This window comes from Canis aureus, chromosome 1 (genome assembly GCF_053574225.1).
Source record: "Canis aureus isolate CA01 chromosome 1, VMU_Caureus_v.1.0, whole genome shotgun sequence".
Lineage (NCBI taxonomy): Eukaryota > Metazoa > Chordata > Mammalia > Carnivora > Canidae > Canis > Canis aureus.
The window spans coordinates 76,400,867-76,422,851 of NC_135611.1; the positions used below are offsets into that span (position 1 = coordinate 76,400,867).

General features: G+C 41.9%; 1 protein-coding gene across 2 annotated transcripts in view; it reads left to right on the forward strand.

The window, feature by feature from the left end:
- Positions 1-9,932: 9,932 nt before the first annotated feature.
- Positions 9,933-21,985, forward strand: part of UBQLN1 (ubiquilin 1) — a 45,234-nt gene continuing 33,181 nt past the window's right edge. Inside the window, exon 1 of one of the 2 annotated variants that reach the window (XM_077905539.1) lies at positions 9,933-10,343. In XM_077905539.1, the coding sequence (XP_077761665.1) occupies positions 10,164-10,343 (180 nt within the window). In that variant the 5' untranslated portion in view covers positions 9,933-10,163. The remainder of the gene's footprint in view (positions 10,344-21,985) is intronic. The other variant, XM_077905536.1, reaches the window with a different exon arrangement.

Here is a 21,985-nt window from a genome sequence, read left to right on the forward strand (position 1 = left end):
TTCAACTAGACTCCATAAATAAGGACTAGACTCATTTCAAACAGACTGAAGAACCCAGAGGCCTACCAACAGCTGAGAGGCCATAGTGAAGATGTGTCAACCTGTGCCCCCTAATTGCTTGTAGATCACCCTTGAAGGGTTCTGAGAATCAGAAACAACATTTTCTTCACAGGTGCACCATGTGAGCTCCCAGGACTGGGCTTCTTATGTAGAAGTCAGGAGTTAACTTGCTTCCACTCGAAAACCACAGTGGTTTACTCCTTTGGGGTGGTCATTAAAGACCTTTGAGTGTTTAAGAAAATACCATTAGTAGATCACAGAGGCCTCAGATGACCAGGAGAACTATCCAAAATGATGCTGCCCTTGATTACTTGGAGGAGTTCCTCAGAGGGATGACTTATTTGCTGTGTGTGTGCATCTCATGTGCAGTTATTCTTATGATGAGAACCACCTAATTAGAAGTGATGGAACAAAATGTGTCCTGATTTTAGCTGAAGAGATCAATGCATTGCATTGGCACTGGAAGGCATTCAAGTGAGCTTCAACTCACTGCTCAGGGTTGTTATCATGGATATAATTGCCCCAGATTTCCTTCTTGCAGGCCATGGCGAAGTATGGACAATTGCTAATGCATCCTCTTGCGCCTAGATTAATACCGTGGGGCCAAGGAGAAAAGTCAACACAGAACAATTCCTAGGAGGCAGCCAAAGTAGACCTTGATGGTTTATGGGATTCATTCAGCTGATTGGGTCTGGACCCTGAGGAGTTCAATTATGAATTCTAAAGGTTGGCCTCATCCTGCTACTTAGCATCCTGTTGATATTGGCCTTCTTACAGGCTATAGGAAACAAGTCGAATGGGTTTTGCCCCAGCCTCTGGTGGGGAGTTTAATCAGAATGATGAACAGAGTGGCATACTCACGGGCAGGTTTGTCAGAAGCCAAGAAAGTGTAGAAATGGGTAGACATTACTGGGAGACAATTCTTCATGGGTCTCTCCTAATTCTGCACATCTTGTGAATACAGGCACTGACTGCCTGGGGTGGGCACAATAATGGCTCTCCCAGGAGGTCCACATCCTAATCCCCAGAAGCTGTGATTCTATCACCTGAAATACAAAAGGCATTCTGCAGCTGTGATTAAAGATCCCGAGACAGGGAGATTATCCTGGATTACCTAGGAGGGCCCAGTGTCATCACAAGGGTCCTTGTAAGTGAAGAGAGGAAGGTAGGAAACTCAGAGATTGACAATGGAAGCAGAGGTTGGAGTAACTTGTCCCCAAGCCAAGGAATGTGGGCAGACTCTACAAGTTGAAAATGGCAAGAAACAGATTCTCCTCTAGAGCCTCCAGAAGGAATACAGCCTCTGATTTTTGCCTTTTAAGATCCATTTTGGGGGATGCCTGGGGGCTCAGCAGTTGAGTGTCAGCCTTCAGCTCAGGTCGTGATTGAGTCCTGCATTGGGCTCCCTGCGGGGAGCCTGCTTCTCCCTCTGCCTGTGTCTCTGCCTCTCTCTGTGTGTCTTTCATGAATAAATAAATAAAATCTTAAAAAAAATATATATATATGTATATATAATCCATTTTGGAGGAGAGAGGGATGGAGGGATGGGTAATTGAGTGATGGGCATTAAGGAGGGCATGTGATGTAATGAGCCCTGGGAGTTATATACAACTGATGAATCACTAAATTCTACCCTGAAATTAATAATACACTATATGTTAACTAACGTGAATTTGAATAGAACAATGACGAAAAATGAAAACAAAAAGGCACAAACTTCCAAGGGTAAGATAAATAAGCTCTAGGGATGTAATGTACAGCATCATGACTATAGTTAACAATACCATATTGAATACTTGAAAGTTATTAAGAGTATATCTTAAAAGTTCTAATCATAGAGAAAAAAAATCGTAACTATGTGAGATGATGGATGTTAATTCATCTTACCATGGTAATCATTTTGCAATATATCCATACATCAAATGTGTTGTACACCTAAAATTTATACTATGTGATATGTCAGTTAATAAAAATAAGGAGAAAAAGAAAAAAAAAGATCCATTTTGGACTTCTGACGTCCAAAATTATAAAATAATAAATTTCTGTTGTTTCAAGCCACCGAAATTTGTCATTATTTGTCACAGCTGCAACAGAAAACTAATATACTGCCTTTGTTCTGAACTTATTTTTCAAGGATATTTATATAATGAACAGTCTTTGAAGATAGTCCGCCCCCCCCCCCCCCCCCCCCCCCCCCCCCCCCCGGCAAAGGGCTGCAGGTTCACTGCCCACTTAAAAAATCCAAGGTTCCCATGCTGGGATTCCTCTCTTAGAATGCAACCCACTGCATGTGCAGGTGTCACGGGCCCTCGGCATCACTCTGCAGAAGTTAGAGCTTGGGAAACCTGCAAGAAAATGCTGATACCGGGGCCACTGCTATTGTAACAAAGTACTGTGTTTCTGACCTGGGAGTCTTGTATCTTTTGCCAGCATTCATGAAACTGTTAGCTTGTAAATAGGGAAAAATCTCAGACTGTTCACAATTCTTGATAGATTTATAGAACAACTCAGATAACTCAGTGTTGTTCTGTCTTCCCTTTTAACTTATTTGGGAACTAAGTTTGTAAGAATTATTTGGATGAAATAGAACTATATACTTTTTTTTCTAACACCTCTAAGCTTCCTCTGTAACATATCTAAATAGGTTAATTTCTCTTTTTTTAAGATTTTATTTATTTATATACTTGAAAGAGCAAGAGAGAGAGCCGGAGTGGGGGTAGGGAGGGGAGGGGCAAAGGGCAAGGGAGAAGCAGACTCCTTGCTGAGCAGGAAGCCTTGATGAGGGGCTTGATCCCTGGACTCTGGGATCATGACCTGACCTGAAGGCAGGCGCTTAACCAACTGAACGACCCAGGTGCCCTCAACAGGCTAACTTCTTGAGTGCTACAAAACTCCCTAACATCCAGAAGCATTTTTGTTCCCCAAAAGCATCTTATCTTCTGGAATTCCTAAATGATTTGCTTCATACAATAGATTTTGCACACTTTAACCTACTTCTCTCTACCCTCAGAGAACACCTAAAATTTCCCCATGGCTCCTTCACTTAGTTTACACAACACAATAAGCAGACTCTTTGTGTAGTGTAACCTCCTAAGATCAGGAAACACATTCAAAATATGTATGTGTTGAATAAATTTGTCTTCTGAAAAGAGATCACCGCGGTTGGAACTCTATGCAAAATAAAACCAAGCTTGAGCTAATTATAAAAATATTTACGGTTGTATTCATATGTTTCCAGGAGAACCAGTCTTACCACTTCTGTAAGATATTCAATGCTTTGCCCTGGGGACTGTGACTCAAGATATCAGCAGTACCTGTTCATAAGAGAGGTCAAAGCAGAATAGTCCTGGAATATTTTTAGGCATTTTCAGAAGGCCTGGGGAAATTCCAGACTCACGGTAAGAGGTGAGTAGGTGAAATGCAACAGCTGAAGTTAAATGCAAGTTCATAATGGAATCCTGGAAATATTTACAATACTGGGGAAAATATATCAGGTTTGTCATGTTATTAAGGTGACTCAGAATTAAAGAGACTTTGTAGTGAAATATGATTCTTTGTGCAGCAGTGGTTCCCAACCAGGGGCAATTTGCCTCCTGGAGACATTAGGCAGTGCCTAGAGTCATTTGAATATCATCCTAGGGGTGGGCTGGGCTGGGCTGGGGGTGCTACTGGCATCTAATGAGTAGATCTCAGGGATCCTGCTAAATGCACAAAAAAGCCCCCATAACAAAGAATTATCTGGCCCTAAATGTTGGTGGTGTCAAGGTTGAGAAACCCTGCTGTACAGGAAGGATAAGAAATAGTGAGACTGGAGTGCCTGGCTGGCTCAGGCAGTAGAGCATGCAACTCTTGATCTCAGAGTCGTGAGTTCGAGCCTCACATTGGGTATAGAGAGTACTTAAAAAAAAAAAAGTTAAAGTAAAAAAAATAGTGAGACTAGCGGTAGAATCACTTTGACTTGGGGATCCCTGGGTGGGCTCAGTGGTTTCGCGCCTGCCTTCGGCCCAGGGCGCGATCCTGGAGTTCCGGGATCCAGTCCCATGTCGGGGTCCCTGCATGGAGCCTGCTTCTCCCTCTGCCTGCGTCTCTGCCTCTCTCTCTCTCTGTGTCTCTCATGAATAAATAAGTAAAATCTTAAAAAAACAAAAAAAGAATCACTCTGTCTTGACTGTGATTTTGGTTACCTAAATCTGTATGTTGGCTAAAACGGCATAGAACCACACAAACACACACGTATGCAAATGAAATCAGGTTAAAAAATATGGTGCAAACTGCATAAGGCACGCAGTCTAGTTGACGTCAATTTCCTATTTGATATTATGCAACAATATACCAAAATAAGGTATATTCTTCAGAGGTTTGCCATATGTCCTTCTCTGGTGTGCTGCTGGACCTCTCTCTGCTTCTGTGTTTTATGCAGTGCCTGGCACAGCTCTGGGATCCTACTTAGCAGTCTTGATTCAAAGCTTGTGGTGACTGCATTCCGCCCAGTGGTCTACAGCTTTGGTTGGCCAATTAATAAAGTAAGTACTTCTCTTCACTACCACCTCTTCCTTGGCCCTAAGGCTCAGAAACTTATTGAATGTTTTACTCGATTCTCTTTGATTTTGACATAGCCCTAAAGATAGTTGTGGACTGTCCATAGGCTGTGGACCACACTTCGAGATCTGCGCGCTAGCAGAATTTCTATTTCTCACCACTGCATCATGATGTTGCCTCTGTTAACACTTAACAAAACCATACCCATTCCTTAATGCCTGGCTCAAATCATTTCTTTCAAAGTTCTTCTCTGACTCACCCACCTTCCCCTCCCATACCCCAAGCAGGAATAAATACTGTTTCCTTCCTTTGAATCTATTGCAAAGCAAATAAGTTTCAAGGTGCATGTGTACATATCTATTATCTTTCTATCTGTATGTCACTATGCCATAAACCTTGGGAGAGACAAAAGAGTATAAATGATCTATTGATTCAAATGAATTTCCTCTCCAGTAGAAACATGACAGTTCAACACTTCAGTTCAACAGTGAATGCTTTCATGCCAAGGATTAGTTTGGGCAAGGTGGTATATATAATGACTAAGACTTGACCCCTGTTTTCAAGGAACTTGTCTAACAAAGGAGATATGCACACAATTAAGTGTAGTACAAGGCATGACACCACAAAGGGTAATAAAACTGGATGGAGGGATCCCTGGGTGGCGCAGCGGTTTGGTGCAGGCCTTTGGCCCAGGGTGCGATCCTGGAGACCCGGGATCGAGTCCCACGTCGGGCTCCTGGTGCATGGAGCCTGCTTCTGCCTCTGCCTGTGTCTCTGCCTCTCTCTCTCTCTCTCTGTGACTATCATAAATAAATAAAAATTAAAAAAAAAACTGGATGGAAATAGAGAGTATTTAGAGAAAATTTCTCATCAAGAAAAGATTATCAGGGAAAAATTGCTAGGGAAAGTCACATTTCAGGTGAAGCTTGAAGGGTGGGTCAAACAATGAAGTCAACATGAGAGGGAAGAATTTCTACTTGCAGTGCCAATGTTGTGTCGAAGTCTTGAGGCAGGAGGGCAGCCCAGATGGCGCAGCGGTTTAGCACCACCTTCAGCCCAGGGCGTGATCCTGGAGTCCTGGGATCGAGTCCCACATCGAGCTCTCTGCATGGAGCCTGCTTCTCCCTCTGCCTGTGTCCCTGCCTCTCTCTCTGTGTCTCTCATGAATAAATAAATAAAATCTTAAAAAAAAAAAGTCTTGAGGCAGGAAAGTGCAGGACAAGTGTGGAGAGCTTAGGGGACCCGTTTGGTTAGGGGGTCAGTTATGAAGGAGAAGCAAGATCTTTTGTGGAGACTTTACACTGAGGCAGAACCTCTGTAGGAGGCTATTGTTGTAATCTAGGCCAGAACTTATAAGAGTGTGAACTAGATTGGTAGCAGAAGAATAGCTTTAGATAATAGAAGCTATGTTACGAGTGATGAATTGTTATGTGAATTGTTCTAATAATTATGATGGAGGATCAGAGAAAAAAATGATTTTGTAGATGTAGGTGTTCAAGGTAGGTATTACAGAGGAGGCAGCAATAATGGGTACAATGTGAGGGGGATGTAATCACTTGAAGGAATGATTGGAGGTGAGGAGAGTATATAATGTACAAGTGCTTCTACAGATGGTGATAAATATGCATGACTATGGTTGAGTGTATCTACAGGGTAATGGGAATGAAACCTGAAAGACAGATTGAGAGTTAGTGGAAGGCCTTGAATTTCTAATTAAGAAGTTTAGGCTTGGGGATCCCTGGGTGGCACAGCAGTTTGGCGCCTGCCTTTCACCCAGGGTGCGATCCTGGAGACCCGGGATCGAATCCCATGTCGGGCTCCCTGCATGGAGCCTGCTTCTCCCTCTGCCTATGTCTCTGTCTCTCTCTCTCTCTCTGTGTGTGTGACTATCATAAAAAAAAAAAAAAAAAAAAGGAAGTTTAGGCTTTGGGACATCTGAGTGGTTCCGTGGTTGAGTGTTAGCCTTTGGCTCAGGGTGTGATCCTGGGGTCCTGGGATCGAGTCCTTCATCTGGCTCCCCAGAGGGAGCCTACTTCTCCCTCTGCTTATGTCTCTCTGCCTCTCTCTCTCATGAATAAATAAAATCTTTCTTTTTAAAAAAGAAATTTAGACTTTATTTTCCAAGCAGCATGGAACTTACGATGGATTTTGAGTAGGGGAGTAACATGATGAATGCACGTTATTTACACTACTTATTTGACATGACATGTATATTACCTTGTGTTGAAGCTATGTAAGTTCTCGGACACAGTATTAAAATGTGCTCGGGATCCCTGGGTGGCGCAGCGGTTTGGCGCCTGCCTTTGGCCCAGGGCGCGATCCTGGAGACCCGGGATCGAATCCCACGTCGGGCTCCCGGTGCATGGAGCCTGCTTCTCCCTCTGCCTATGTCTCTGTCTCTCTCTCTCTGTGTGACTATCATAAAAAAAAAAAAAAAAAGTTTAGGCTTTGGGACATCTGAGTGGTTCCGTGGTTGAGTGTTAGCCTTTGGCTCAGGGTGTGATCCTGGGGTCCTGGGATCGAGTCCTTCATCTGGCTCCCTAGAGGGAGCCTACTTCTCTCTCTGCCTATATCTCTCTGCCTCTCTCTCTCATGAATAAATAAAATCTTTTTTTTAAAAAAAGAAATTTAGACTTTATTTTCCAAGCAGCATGGAACTTACGATGGATTTTGAGTAGGGGAGTAACATGATGAATGCATGTTATTTACACTACTTATTTGACATGACATGTATATTACCTTGTGTTGAAGCTATGTAAGTTCTCGGACACAGTATTAAAATGTGCTCAATAAATTCATGTTGACTGAATTAATTGACTCATTTTGCCAAGGAAGAATCCTTCTACCATGTGAACAATAACCTTTTATCATTATACTTGAAGTTTGGCTCAGATTAGTTTGTGAGAACTGAACTGACTGGTAAAATTTCAGGAATTTTGTGAGCAAGTTGACCTCAAGTCGGTAGACTGAGACTGGCCATTTTGCAAATATTTACATCAAGGAAATTAGCAAATGCTATAAATCAAAGCTTGTTTTCTGGAGAATTGGTCATTAAACATTTACCAGCATGTCCTTGCTCTCTCCCTCACTTTTCCTATTCCCCACTCAACTAGCATCGGTTTTCTGGGGGGCAGAGGCCGTGTCTTATTTGTCCTGTATTCTCAACATATTTGGACATTGGTCATGCTCAATTAATGTTTATAGAATGAATGAGATACGCTCTTGTAATTTTTCTCCAGACTGACCATTAAGTAAAAAAATTCATCAAGTAGACACATAGACCCTTTGGTTCCAATCAGATCCTATGCTGCATAGTTCAAATTGGATCCCATGCCTCTTTTCTTTCTTCTTTAAATTTTATTCTTTCATGAGACACACACACACACACACACACACACACACACACACACATACACACACAGAGACAGAGACACAGGCCGAGGGAGAAGCAGGCTCCAGGCAAGAAGCCCAACGCGCAACTCGATCCCAGGACCCCGGGATCACGCCCTGGGCTGAAGGCGGCGCTAAACCGCTGAGCCACCCGGGCGCCAGCGAATGCTTCTTTTCTAAGTGGCTTTGGAATGCAGCCACTTCCTCATGTATGTGTGGTCTATGGTTGCTTTGTGCTACAAGGGCAGAACTGATTATTTGAGATAGAGAATGTATGCCCTGCAAAGCCGAACATATTTATTATCTAGTCTACCCTGGAAATTTGCTGATCCCTATCTAGACCCCAACTGCCAACGGTTCCTTAGTAGGATTATTTATAAAAAGTGGCATATATATTGTATATTCTTAGAGATAAGTTGCATTATTTCATAAGTTGTGCACATACTTTTTTTTTTAATAAATTAAAGCATACACAGATAATTACAGACGATTTCATAAGAGCAGGGTTAGAGATAATGATTGGTTCCAATGGTGGAACTTTCTACCTTGAGAAGTAGTGATTACCTCACATATGCAAGTTTTCATCCGTCAGCAGCGTGTATCCTTCAACAGGGAGCCTTGTAAGGTAACCTGTTCACCTTATTGAACAATGCTGCCAGAAATTAGCTGATGTCAAATGATGTCTATATTGAAGTTTATTTTTTTGGAACTCTTTTAACACGCAGATTCCAAAGGTGTTCTGCTAAAAAGCAGTCTTCCTGGGACAGTATTCATTGCCAGAACAGGGCTGGATTGTTTAAAAACACAAATACAGAACGTGTCTTTGCGTATTTGGGTCACTGTGGGCTGTCTGGGTTTCCATTTGCGCAATACTGATTAATAAAGCTAATGTCCTGGGTTCTATATTCCTTGCAAGTCATCTTTAAAGGCAAATGACGTCATTTCAAAGCCCGAGTTCTCGGGGGGGGGGGGATAATTAAATTATTTATACCCACACTCTACTAAAAAGGACTTTTGAACCTAAAATCTGAACTGCAGGAATAACTTGACAGAATGTAAAACGAACACCTCGGCTTCATTCAAGCGCCCCAGGTGGGGGGGGGCAGCCCTTGGGCCCCCGTTTCTGCCCCCGTACTTTGCGGGGCAGCGTCCAGAGAATCCGGGGCGCTCGCGCAGGCTGTCCGGGCGGGGGGCGGCGGCCTGTCAGCAGAGGTGGCCTGATCGCCAGACCCAACCGGCTGACCCGAGGGCGGGCCGCCCGGGCCGCGGGGCAGTGACTCCGCGGGATCGCGCAGGGTGGCTACGGCCCACTCTTCCTTCGTTACGACGAAGCGCCTTCCTCCATTAACGTAGCTTCCACCTCCCGCGCACCGGGCAGTACGAGCAAGCATCTCAAAGGCCACAAGTGGGCAAGCGGACGGCTGTTACCGCGACACCCGGCACTCCCACCGCCCTCCCCGGGGTCCCGGGTGCGCGCAAAGGCGAGGCGAGCGCTACGGCGCGGAGGGGCCGGGCACGGCCGCCGCGGGGTCCGCAGGGGGCGGGGGCCGCCGCCGAACCACAGCGCGCAGGCGCGTCCGCGTCGCCCAGTGGTCGAGCTCCTTTCTAGTAACTTCGCTAGGCGTGAGGTCATCACCGCGCGCCGTTACCGTGCTTCCCAGCACACGCTAATTTGTTTTTTAGCCAAGGGGATGAAATGAAATGAACTGATCCCTCCCGCCCCATTTTGCTTTTAGCTCTCCTCTCCGGCTGCGCCTACCCTCTGGGCCATGGAGCGGGACAGGGAAAGAAAGGCGGCCGGGGCTGGAAGCGGGGCTGGCCGGGCATGACTCGGCGACGCCGCCAGCCGACTTACCCGGCGTGCCCTGCGCGGCGCCGGCCGAGGGACGTGGGGGGAGGGGCGGGGAGGAGGAAGAGCGGCGGCGGCTGCGGATGTCGCTGCGACCGAGCGGCGTCTGAACTCACGGCGGCTGCCGAGCGCCCAGCCCGGGCCTGCGCCGGAGCCCGCGCCGAGCCCCGCGGCCCCTCGCCTGCCAGGGCGGCCCCGCACCGGTTGTCACTGAGGCGGCGTGCCCCGCGTTCTCCGCTGCCCGGGCCGGCCGGCTCTGCCGTCTGCTGGCTCCCCCTCGCTCGCCCGCTCCCTCCTGCGCGCCTGAGTCACCGCCGCCGCCGCCATGGCCGAGAGTGGTGAAAGCGGCGGCCCTCCGAGCTCCCAGGACGGCGCCGCCGCGGCCGAAGGTGCAGGCGCCCCCGCGGCCGCTGCGTCCGCGGAGCCCAAGATCATGAAAGTCACCGTGAAGACCCCGAAGGAGAAGGAGGAGTTCGCCGTGCCCGAGAACAGCTCCGTGCAGCAGGTGAGGGCCGCCCTGGCCTCGGGCCCGGGGGGGGGTGGCGGCGGGACCTCCGCCCGCGGCGGGAGGAGACGGTTTTGGGAGGGGACCGTCCCCCGAGGTGCTGTCGGCCCGCCTCGCGGGTCTCGCCCCGAATCAGATCACACCCAAGTTGCCGGGTGTGCTCCTTGGGACACCGCAGAGGCTTGTGGCGGGGCCCCGCGGCCTGCTGTGGGACGCGCCGACGCCGCCCCCTCCCCCCGCTCCCGCGTCCGCGGACCACCAGCCCCCGCCCCCGCCCCCGCCCCCCACCCCCCGCCGCCTCCCTCCGGCTGCTCACAAAGGAAAGGGACCACCGCCGCGCTCCGGGCGGGGTGGAGGCCGGGCTGGGCGAGGGTTCGCGGTAGCCTCCTCTGCGGTTTTGTCTCCTGAGTTAAAAAAAAAAAAAAAAAAAAAAAAAAAAAGGGTGGGTGGGTGCCCATTGTTTTACCTGCTTGCAGCTTAAGGTCGATTTTGGGGCGAGGAGCACGTGTACATTTAGTTCTGCGTTTTGATTGCTGAAATCTTTTCTACCTTCTAATCTTCAAAAAAAAAAAAAAAATTAACCATGGCGTAGAAATCGTTTTCAGCCACATCTTAATAGTACTAGCCTTAAGGAAGAAAGGTGGATGACTTTCATTGATGACTTGCGGTTTTCTTTTTAGTGTTTATCATCCCTTGGGTGCCAGTCATCGGGAAGGTTTTTGTTTGATTTTAGAGGGATGGTAGCCACGTTTTGCAGATATTAGCGGTGGCAGTCGAATGCAAGAGAACAAAATTGGAGTTAATGGAGAATATTGCCAGATAATTTACTGCTTAAAATTGGGTTCGGGTGTACAAACTTTGCTGTTCAATTAAGAATCTTGAAGAATTCAACAAATTTGTTGTAGCTTATTGTTGAAAATATTTTGCATAGTTGTTGACCTCTGACGATCTAAAATGGGAACAGTTTGAGGGAACAACAATGTGAAATGTACATGTAAGTTTTCTCATAAACTGTAAATGGGATATTGGTTTACATAATCGTTCTGAAAGGTGGTGTAGAGTAGAGCAGGAAATAGTGGTGTAAATAGAGTAGAGCAGTAAGTAGAGTGTACCATCAACTGAGAAACTTTTACCACCTACTGAATCACCTTTTGTGTGTGTGTGTGTGTGGGTGGGGGGGGGGTCCCCAATTGTATAAAAATTTCTCTTAACATTTTAATATTTTCTAACATCTAGCAGAGTTGAAAGAATGGTACAGTGAACATTCATAGTTCGTCACCTACAATTGACGCTTTGTTTTATTTGCTTTATCACGCAACTAATCATGTATTACTTCCTTTTACTTTTTGAATGCATTTTAGAGTAAGTTGCAAGTATCATTAAATGTTTTCAACAAATACACCTATATGATCCAAAGTTTTATCAAGATGTAGAACTTTACAGTTCAATCACTCCCCTCCATACATCACTGTTTTGATTTTTTTCACCATTAGTTTTTGCCTGTTCTAGAACTTCACATAAGTGGGATTATATAGTATATATTCTGTTGGGTAAGGTCTTTTCACTCAGTGTAATGTTTTTGAGATGCATTCTTGTATATGCCAGTAATTCCTGTTTATTGCTGTGTTTTCCACTGTGTGAATATGCCATTAATTAATGCATTCTGCTGAGGGCCACATGGGCTTCTTGCAGTTGGTTGCTGTGAACATACAAACTTTTTTTGTTGGACAGAGGGAGTTTTTCCTGTTAAAATTCTTAGAAGTGGAATGACTGGGTGATAGCGTAGTTGTAGGCTTAGTTATGAGAAACTGTCTTTTTAAAAAGAGCTTCTATCGCTCTTTTTTAAAGGCTGGTCGAAAAGAAACAACCCAAATGATTAACAACCCCTTAGCTGATGAATAAAGAGTAAAATGTGATATATTCCCCTACAATGGAATACTATTCGGTATTCCACCAAAGGTTCTACCAAAGGTTCTTGGGAGTTCCTGTTGCTCCACATCCCTGCTAGCATTTGATAGTGTCAGTCTTTTTCATTTTAGCTCTGCTAGGTATATTAGCTTTTGAAGCCCTTAGATCTTCTTTCTAGGATTGCTAATTCAGGTCTCCACCTTCATGCCTGCTTTCAGCATTTTATTGTAAAGGATTGGAAAGAGTCAATATTTTATAAATAGAAAAGTACATTTAAGTTATTTTATGAGGTACTGTCTGTTAGGATTTATATATATATTGTGTGTGTGAGAGTGACATTAGAATTTTAAAGCCTGTGGGAGTTTTAATTTTACTTTTCTGTAACCAAAGTAAATTGGTTAAATTAAAGCTTTTCCGAAGCAACTTATTCTGATGACATTTGAATTTTTATTCTGAAAAGTGCTTTCTGTTGTCATTCATTCATTAAAATTAGTGCAGAGAGCAGAAGGGAGCTTCCAGGTAACGTGTCTAATTAGCTTGTTCCGGGATTTTGTAGTGCTCTAGGTTATAGTAAAAGATTTTGAAATCTAGTTCTCTGAAATATTCAGGCAACATATATTCTAGTCTTAGAAAACATTTTTATCATTTGAAACTTTTAGAATATTCGTATACTTAGACATAACAAGTATTGCATAGATTTGAGCCTTTTCTTGTTAAGGGAAATTGCTGTGTGTCAGGATCATTACCACAAACATCATGTAACATCATACTTTATGATGAGTGTAGAACTGTACTGTCCACTTTGGTACTACCAGCCACATCTGACTATTGAATACTTAAAATGTGGTTGGATTGATTTGAAATATGCTGAAAGCATAACTTACAGATTTTGAAAACCTGTGACTGGCTTCTTTCAGTTAATATTTTCAAGGTTCATCTGTGTTGTTGTAGCATGGATCAGTTCTTCCCTTTTATTGCCGAATAGTATTCCATTGTAGGGGAATATATCGCATTTTATTCTTTATTCATCAGCTAAGGGGTTGTTAATCATTTGGGTTGTTTCTTTTCGACCAGCCTGAATAATGTCTCTGTGAATAACCCAAAAGTTTTTGTATAGACATGTCTTTGTATTTCTTGAGTGTGTACCTATGAATGGAAATGGTAGGTCATGTGGTAGTCTATGTTTAACTTTTTGAGGAACTGCCAAACTATTTTCCAAAGTGACTACACCATTTTATATTCCCACCAGGAGTGCATGAGGATTCCAATTACTCTACATTCCCCGGAACACTTGTTATTGTCTGTCTTTGATTATTGCCCATCCTAGTTACTGTGTAGTGCATCTCATTGTGATTACATGACTCAGTGTGGTCTGGGAGTCCTCAAGCCCTTTCTAGGAGGACCACGAGATCAAAACTATTTTCACAATAATTCTGTTGTATTTTTCACTCTAATTCTCCAAAAAATCAGCAGCACACTTTCTTAGAAGCTGTAAGATGTGATGGGATATTAGTTTCTTTATGAAACTAAAGTGATTAGCAAAAAATTAAAACAGTGCTACTTTTCACACTGGAGAAATATAGTTACTTTTCATAAGAATGTTATTTATATTAATATGTAATGAGTTTATTGTTATTTTTTATTTATTTCTTTTTAAAAGATTTTATTTATTTATTCATGAGAGAGGCAGAGATGTAAACAGAGGGAGAAGCAGGCTCCACACAGGGAGCCCAATGGTGGGACTCGATCCCTGGCCTTCAGGATCACGCCCTAAGCCGAAGGCAGATGCTTAACTGCTGGGCCACCCAAGCGTCCCAGGTTTATTGTTATTTTTAAATGAATGTTTTTTAAGATACCTCAGTTTTAGTTTTTAATAAAGCAAATATCAGTAGATACAATGTACATAAACAAAAGCTTGGGTTTCAGATTTGTGAGAGTGATGTCCTAAAGACCAAAAATTGCTCTGAATATTTAATACATTAAGTAGGTACTTGTAAGATGGAGGATTGACTCCAGATTCCACTAAGTTGCCATTGCCTCTTGCCTAGAAACCATAGTAGCTTGCTGATGAGTCTCCCACCTCACTGCCTTCCCTCCAACATACATTCCTGGGTCAGTCCCTGTGAAATTTTAATCAGATGTTATCCTTTATTTAACTACCAATAGTTCTGCACTGATCTTAGACTTACATAACTCAGCCATGGGGCCCTATGTGCTATATAGTTCCTGCCTACCACTCCATTCTGATGTGTTCTTTCCTCCTCAGTTACTTGCTCTTTCCACATTGACTGTTTAGTTCCTTGATCTGTTAATTTTTTTTCCTGCCTCAGGAATATGTTCTTGCTACCTGGAAAGCCTCCTACTCTGCCTGTTCCCACCCCTACCTTAAATCTCAGTGTGAGGGTCACTTGCTCATATCCCTGATTGTCTAGACTGGGATTTCCTGCTGTATTTTCTCACAGCACTATTTTTTGGTCATAATTCGTCACAATTTAAATTCAGTATTTATGTGGTGTTTGATTAAAGCTTATTTCTTCTGCTAGAGATGGTCTTTGATTGTTCACCATTGATTACCAAAGCATAACACATAGTTTGGGTTCAGTAAATATTTGTTTACAAGTGAATTTAGACCCATTATGTACAATAACATGTATTTAATAATAATTGCCTGTTATTGAGCCTTCATTGGGTGCAATATATACATGATCTCATGGCTTCTTGCCCTCATCAAAGCTTGTCTTAAATTGCTGTCCCCTTGGGTTATCACTCTCCAACCACAACGGGTTTCCTGCAGGGAAAACCTCTGACTGTATCTCTGCCTCTCTCTCCATGTCTCTCTCGAATAAATAATTAAAATTCTTAAAAAAAAAAAAATTCAGATACCATATATAATTAAAATCTTAAAAAAAAAAGTTCAGATACCCATTAAATAGTGGAGCCTAGATTCAAATTCAGTGACTAACTTTGGAGGTGTTGGTTAGATTCAAATCTAACCACTACTCCAGGTTGCCTTGACTTTTCTAAAGTTTATTTATTTATATTTTTAAAAGTTTTTATTTAAATTTTAGTTAACATACAGTGTAATATTAACTTCAGGTGTATAATACAGTGATTAAAATTAAATGTTAGAGTGATCAGAGTTTGGACTCACTAAATGAGTTCAACAATTATAATATGTGATACCATTTTGTGATTAATATATATGGGCTTTTATCCTTCCCATTTCATACTGGATTTGCAAGCGGTAGGGGCTGTTTTGCTTACCTCCTAATCCCGTAGTGCTTGGCACATACTGTGTAGTGCATGTTTTTTTTTTTTTTTTCTAATTTTATTTTTATCATTTATTAATGAGAGAGAGAGAGAGAGAGAGAGAGAGGCAGAAACACAGGCAGGCTCCATGCAGGGAGCCCGATGCGGGACTTGATCCCGGGACTCCAGGATCATGCCCAGGCCAAAGGCAGGCGCTAAACCACTGAGCCACCCAGGGATCCCCTGTAGTGCATGTATTTATTGAGTGAACAAATAATGTCTTAAAGTTTTATTTGCAATACTTTGTACTTATTTGGAGATATTTTTAATTGTGATTTACTTAGAAAAATGTGATGCTTATTTTTAGTTGAAGTGTCTAATGGCATTTCTGTTTTTCTGTAAGAGCGGCTTCTATTTAAAAAAGAACATTTCATTAAATTAGGATTGGAGACTTAAGTTGGTAACATCTGTAAATCTGATGCAAAAAGTTTTGGGTTAGCATACAAAACATTCTATTATATGTATGATAAAGTGTGTATATATAAATGTGTGTGTGCTAGTATTTCGCAAAATGTTTTCATTACCCCAGAAAATCTGAACTTTGGTCTTTCCAGGTAAACTTATGCCATTATGACCTGGTTTGATTTCTTACTGATAAGACAACATAGACTGCTTAGTTTACTTGTTACTGGTTAAGCAGCTGCTATAGGCTTCTAGACTTGAGACTTGGGTGTAATGGTTTTTGGTAAAACAACAAACAAACAAACAAACCCAAAACAACCTTTAAAACTCTTTCAGTGGATTCTGTTCAGAAAAGCACTTATCTGTATACCCATATATAATTTTCTATTTATTTTTGTTAAGCAGATGGATCATTAGCCCCAAAACAAACAAACAAACAAACAAACCCAAAACAACCTTTAAAACTCTTTCAGTGGATTCTGTTCAGAAAAGCACTTATCTGTATACCCATATATAATTTTCTATTTATTTTTGTTAAGCAGATGGATCATTAGCCTCATTTTTCTTTACTCTCTTTTCACTTGTTTATTTGTGTTGTGGTCTTTCCATATTGGCATGTGTGGAACTAACTTATTCCACTCTTATTTATTATTCGTAAAATTTTTGTTAGGATTTTGAGAAAGGGGGAAGTGTTTATTGGCAAATTTAAGTATATTGAAATGTGGTCTGCATTTTTGAGACAATGTGAACATTGGAATTGGAGAGATTTTTGAGCAAGATGCTTTTACTCCTTTGAACCTCACTGGTAGCATTTTTAAAATGCGATAATAATACTTGATTCACAAGACCGTATGGGGGCTTTCATGAGATAATATGTGTAAAGTATTTGGCTTAGGGTTTCTATGCTCTATTTGTATTGGTTTCTTTCCTCTTGCACCCTTTTATTTGACAGTGAGTTGAGTCTTAATTTTTTGCAGTAGAAGGAAGCTCTAATAGTATCTAGCATGTGAATAATGAAACATTTAGTTTGCTATTCTTTGTCAGATTTAGATTATAGAAACTTTAAAAATAGTATGTTTTATAGCTAACGCACTATAACATTTATGGCTGAATGTTCAACTTTATAAGAAAAGAGAGTGCTTTTCTCATATAGCTGCTCATGTCTCTAGTTACGGCTCATATTCGATATCTTTGTGTTAGATTTATGCAATGTTTTTTAATGAGAGTACTAATTAATGTTACTCGGACATAGGTGTTTGGAGAGTGATAACTGGGTGAAATATTACATAGGATGATTTATTGAATATGGATTTTTTCTTTAGAGGTATTAGCAGTATGGAATGAGGAACTGACTAAAAGACTTGTAACTTGGGGACGCCCAGGTAGCTCTGTGGTTTAGCACCGCCTTCAGCCCAGGGTATGATCCTGAAGTCCCACATTGGGCTCCCTGCATGGAGCCTGCTTCTCCCTCTGCTTGTGTCTCTGCCTCTCTCTCTCTCTCTGCCTCTGTCTCTCTCATGAATTAAATAAATAAAAATCTTAAAAAAAAAGAAATACTTGTAACTTAAAATACTAAAATAGCAAATATTTGAAGTATATTATTCTGACAACTGTTTAGAGAGTTCTTGCTAATGCTAATAATGTGTGGTTCTGCAAGAAATTCAACTAATATGTATGTTTTAATCAGAACTTTTTTTTAAAGGTCACAAAAATATTTTTTTGAGGATACTTAATAGCGGAGAGATGACTAAAGGCAAGTTTGGGTTGTGGGATATTTGCAAAGGATGACAGTGTTTGTTTTAGGTAATCTAAAAATCAGATTAACTTAATTTTAAAAAGTGGTTACGATTCAGGGTTTATCTTTACATAATTATGCTTGAATATCTGAGTGTGTGCACGTGTGTGAGTATTCTGCTGCCCCCAGGCATTTTCCATACCTCTCTCTATTCTCCCATCTGCCCTACAGAATAAATACCTCCATTTTAGGGGCAGAGACACTTAAGTAACATCCTCAAGGTCACAGCTTGAAAGTGACAAAACCAAGATTTGAATTAAAATCTAAATGTTTCAAAAACATTTTTTTCTTAACCATTTTTGTTTGCTCTCCTCACCTGGTGTGTCTTTCTTCCCCTAATCAATCAAGAACAGGAAATAAGTGGGTCCTGAACCACTGAGATTGGTATCATAAAAGCTGATATACTAGATCATACGTTTTCATGTCAGGAGAGCATTTCAAATTATCTCAGCATTCTATTTTATTTGGTTTTCTAATTCTTAATTGCTTACTTGCCTCTTCTTCCCTGATTAAAAATAGTAAATTTAGGGGATCCCTGGGTGGCGCAGCGGTTTGGCGCCTGCCTTTGGCCCAGGGCGCGATCCTGGAAACCCGGGATCGAATCCCACATTGGGCTCCCGGTGCGTGGAGCCTGCTTCTCCCTCTGCCTATGTCTCTGCCTCTCTCTCTCTCTCTCTCTCTCTGTGACTGTCATTAATAAAAAAAAAAAAAAAAATTAAAAATAGTAAATTTAGAGGGGCGGGGAGGTATGCTGTCAAGATAAGAGCTGACAGTCTGGCGAAAAAAGCAGATACTGGACACCTTGAGAGTTTGGAATAGTGTCACTGTATTGCAGAACAGCAGTAGATATATGCAGCAGTAACTCAGCATTCTCAAAAACTTGCGTTCTGATCACACCCAGGTAAACATAAATTAGCTGGAGAATCCACTGATGTGAAACACCTGACTTTGGGTGAGGTTGAGAGACGAGGCTAGTGACAGTTGTTTTGTACATACTGGGTTGATTTCAAACCGTTGGCTTAAATTACTTATTTGAAGTACGTTAGAATTTTGATTCTTCTGGTTATTGGGAAAACATGTAGTACTCCTAAGTTTTCAGCTATTTGGCCTATTGTTTATTACTGTAGGTTGTCAGTGCAAGAGCAGAGTAGGAAACATACATTTATAGGAAATATAGACCCGTAGAGGCCCATTCTAGCATGTATTTTTCATTTTGGATTAGTGGTGCCAGTGTAGGCCTTAGGACAAAAATATCTAGATAGTCTAGAAATAAGTAAAGGAAATTAGGAAAAATCTTTCCCTTCTGGTTAAGATTCTTCCCTAGATAGATGAAAACATTTTATATAATTTGTTACATAAGTTTTATGTTTCTGCAGAGAAATAGGAGAAATAGTATCTGTGGACTGCTTTTATATAAAACAGCTTTGATAGTTTTCAAGGTTGCTAATTGTTTTTTTTTTTTTTTTTTTTCTGGCAGTACTACTTAGCCTCTGATTTCCTCTTGTTGTGTTCAACAAAATTGTAGTAAATAAAACAGACATGGAAGTAAAGTTCAAATGTTAGAAAATTTTTGGAAAGTTTGAAGCCACTATAAGCTGAAACTATTCCCCTCTACCTAAATAGTGTTTAGGAGTTTAAGGAAATCTGAAGTATGTAGTTTCGGCTATTCTGTAAAAGTGTAATATTGGGGCCCCTGGGTTGCTCAGTTGGTTAGGTGTCTGCCCTCTTGTCCTGGTCATGATACCAGGGGCCTGGGATCAAGTTCAGCTTTGGGCTCCCTGCTCTGCAAGGAGTCAGCTTCTCCCCCTGCCCCTCCCCCCATTCATTCTCTCTCTCACACACACTCACAAATATATAAAATCTTTTTTAAAAAAATGAAAAAACAACATTATTTACATTGATCATATTTGGGTTAAAGTTTTCTAAAATGCATATTTGGAAAAGCATATCTTATCTATTTGAGATGATACAATTATAAAAGTAAGGTTTATGGAGTAGTGGGCAGCTGAATCCCTTGGTTTTTGCTAGTTTGTTCAAAGCTTTGGATCATTTATTCAGAATCAAATTAGTCTTCTGTTGGGATGCCTGGGTGGCTCAGCAGTTGAGCATCTGCTTTCTGATCAGGGCATGGTCCCAGAGTCCTGGGACTGAGTCCCACATCAGGCTTCCTGCATGGAGCATGCTTCTCCCTCTCCTGTGTCTCTGCCTCTCTCTCTCTCTCTCTCTCTCATGAATAAATAGAATCTTAAAAAAAAAATTAGTCTTCTATTTGGGGAGTGGTTCTAATATCTAAGTATTTTGACATTGGTTTGAAACTTAAAATTTATAAGAACTGAGTTAGAATTGGTAGTCAGATTATACATTTTTCCTTTGTATAGTACTAGACATATAGTTGAACTCTATCACCATCTCTAACATAATGCTTTCCAACTTGCACTATGAAGTGCTGTGAACTCATATTGAATTGCTTTAGGTGCCCCCCGAAAACCAGGAGTTCCATGAGATTGGAGAATCCTATATTTAGTGATACTAATTTTGAACAGCACTGGAAATTCTGTAAGAGAAAGTGATTTGGGGATGCCTGGGTGGCTCAGTGTTAGGCACGTCTGCCTTCGGCTCAAGGCGTGATCCTGGATTCCCGGGATGGAGTCCCGCATCTGGCTCCCTGCATGGAGCCTGCTTCTCCCTCTATGTCTCTGCCTCTCTCTCTAGGTCTCTCGTGAATAAATAAATAAAATCTTTAAAAAAAAAGAGTTGCTTTTTTTTTTTTTTTTTGGTAATGGGTCAGGACTGGTTTAGTTTTTTGAGGTTTTGTTGTGAGGATTGAATGAGATAGTATATGGTGCCAGGAGCAGTGTAGCTGCTTAATCAAAAAATGATTCGTGTAAGTGCTTTATGAACTGTGCCATGGGATTTTACTCTCTTGCTTCGGGGCATCATTGATCAGCCTATAGTCTGTCCAGAAAGTCCCGATTATCCTCAAGATACTGATGTTAGGAGGACTCCAGTCCTTCAATATTACTAAGGGCTCAACTAAACTTTTCATAGCTGTTCTATAAGCTTTTGAGGTTATGGCTGTTTTGTACAGCCTGTCTTATCTGTCTTTGTCAGATATAGTGCTCACAGGTGATCATCTCTTATTCTTGAGTGATCATCTCTGTTGTGATTTCTAGGTCTCGTATCTACTCTGGTCCGCTACCTAAAACTAGAGCATCTTCATCGTCAGTTCCTTTCAGATGAGCTGCCAAAGGCAAGGTCTATGTTAGCTTTCTGGCTAGGTGAGACACTTGAAATTGGAATGCCCAGGAAAGTTGGTCTCCTGTGTTTTGCTTTCCTGTTGTTTCTTACGTAGTGGGCATTTACAATCGACTATTTTTAATATTATTTTATTTATTCATGAGAGACACACGGTGCGGGGGGGGGGGCGACCCACAGGCAGAAGGAGAAGATGACTCCCGGTGGGGAGCCCGATGTAAGACTTGATCCTAGGACCCCGGGATCATGCCCTGAGCCGGAGACAGATGTCTGCTCAACCACTGAGCCACCCAGGTGTCTCTACAGTTAACTTTTATTTTTTTATTTAAAGATTTTATTTATTCATGAGATATATATATATATAGAGAGAGAGAGATATTTATTCATGAGATATATATAGAGAGAGAGAGAGGGAGAGAGAGAGGGGCAGAGAGAGAGAAGCAGGCTCCGTGCAGGAAGCCCGATGTGGGACTCAATCCTGGGACTCTGGGATCATGCCCTGAGCCAAAGGCAGACAGACACTCAAGCACTGAGCCACCCAGGTGTCCCTACAGTCAACTTTTAAACATATTTTTAATTGAAGTTTGTAGTACAGAAGAATGCACTCATCATGAATGTGTGGTTTCATGTATTAAGCACAAAGGTCCAATTCCTCAGAAGTCACCTTATGATCCCTTAAAATCACCACCTTCTCCTAAAGGTAGCTACTATTCTTTTCACAATATGGATTTTGCCCCCCTCCTACCTCCTTTAAAAAAAAAAAAACAACTTTATATAAGTCAGATCACACAGTTTATCTTCGTTAGTGATTGGCTTTTGTTCTCCACTGAGGGATCCGTGATGATACGTGAGTATAGTTTGTTGTCATAGTGTGTTGTCATTGTCATTACTAATATCTTAGTAAATAAGTATAACACAATTTCTTCTTCTAAAGAACACTTGGGTTATTTAAAGTTTTTGGCTAATAACAAAG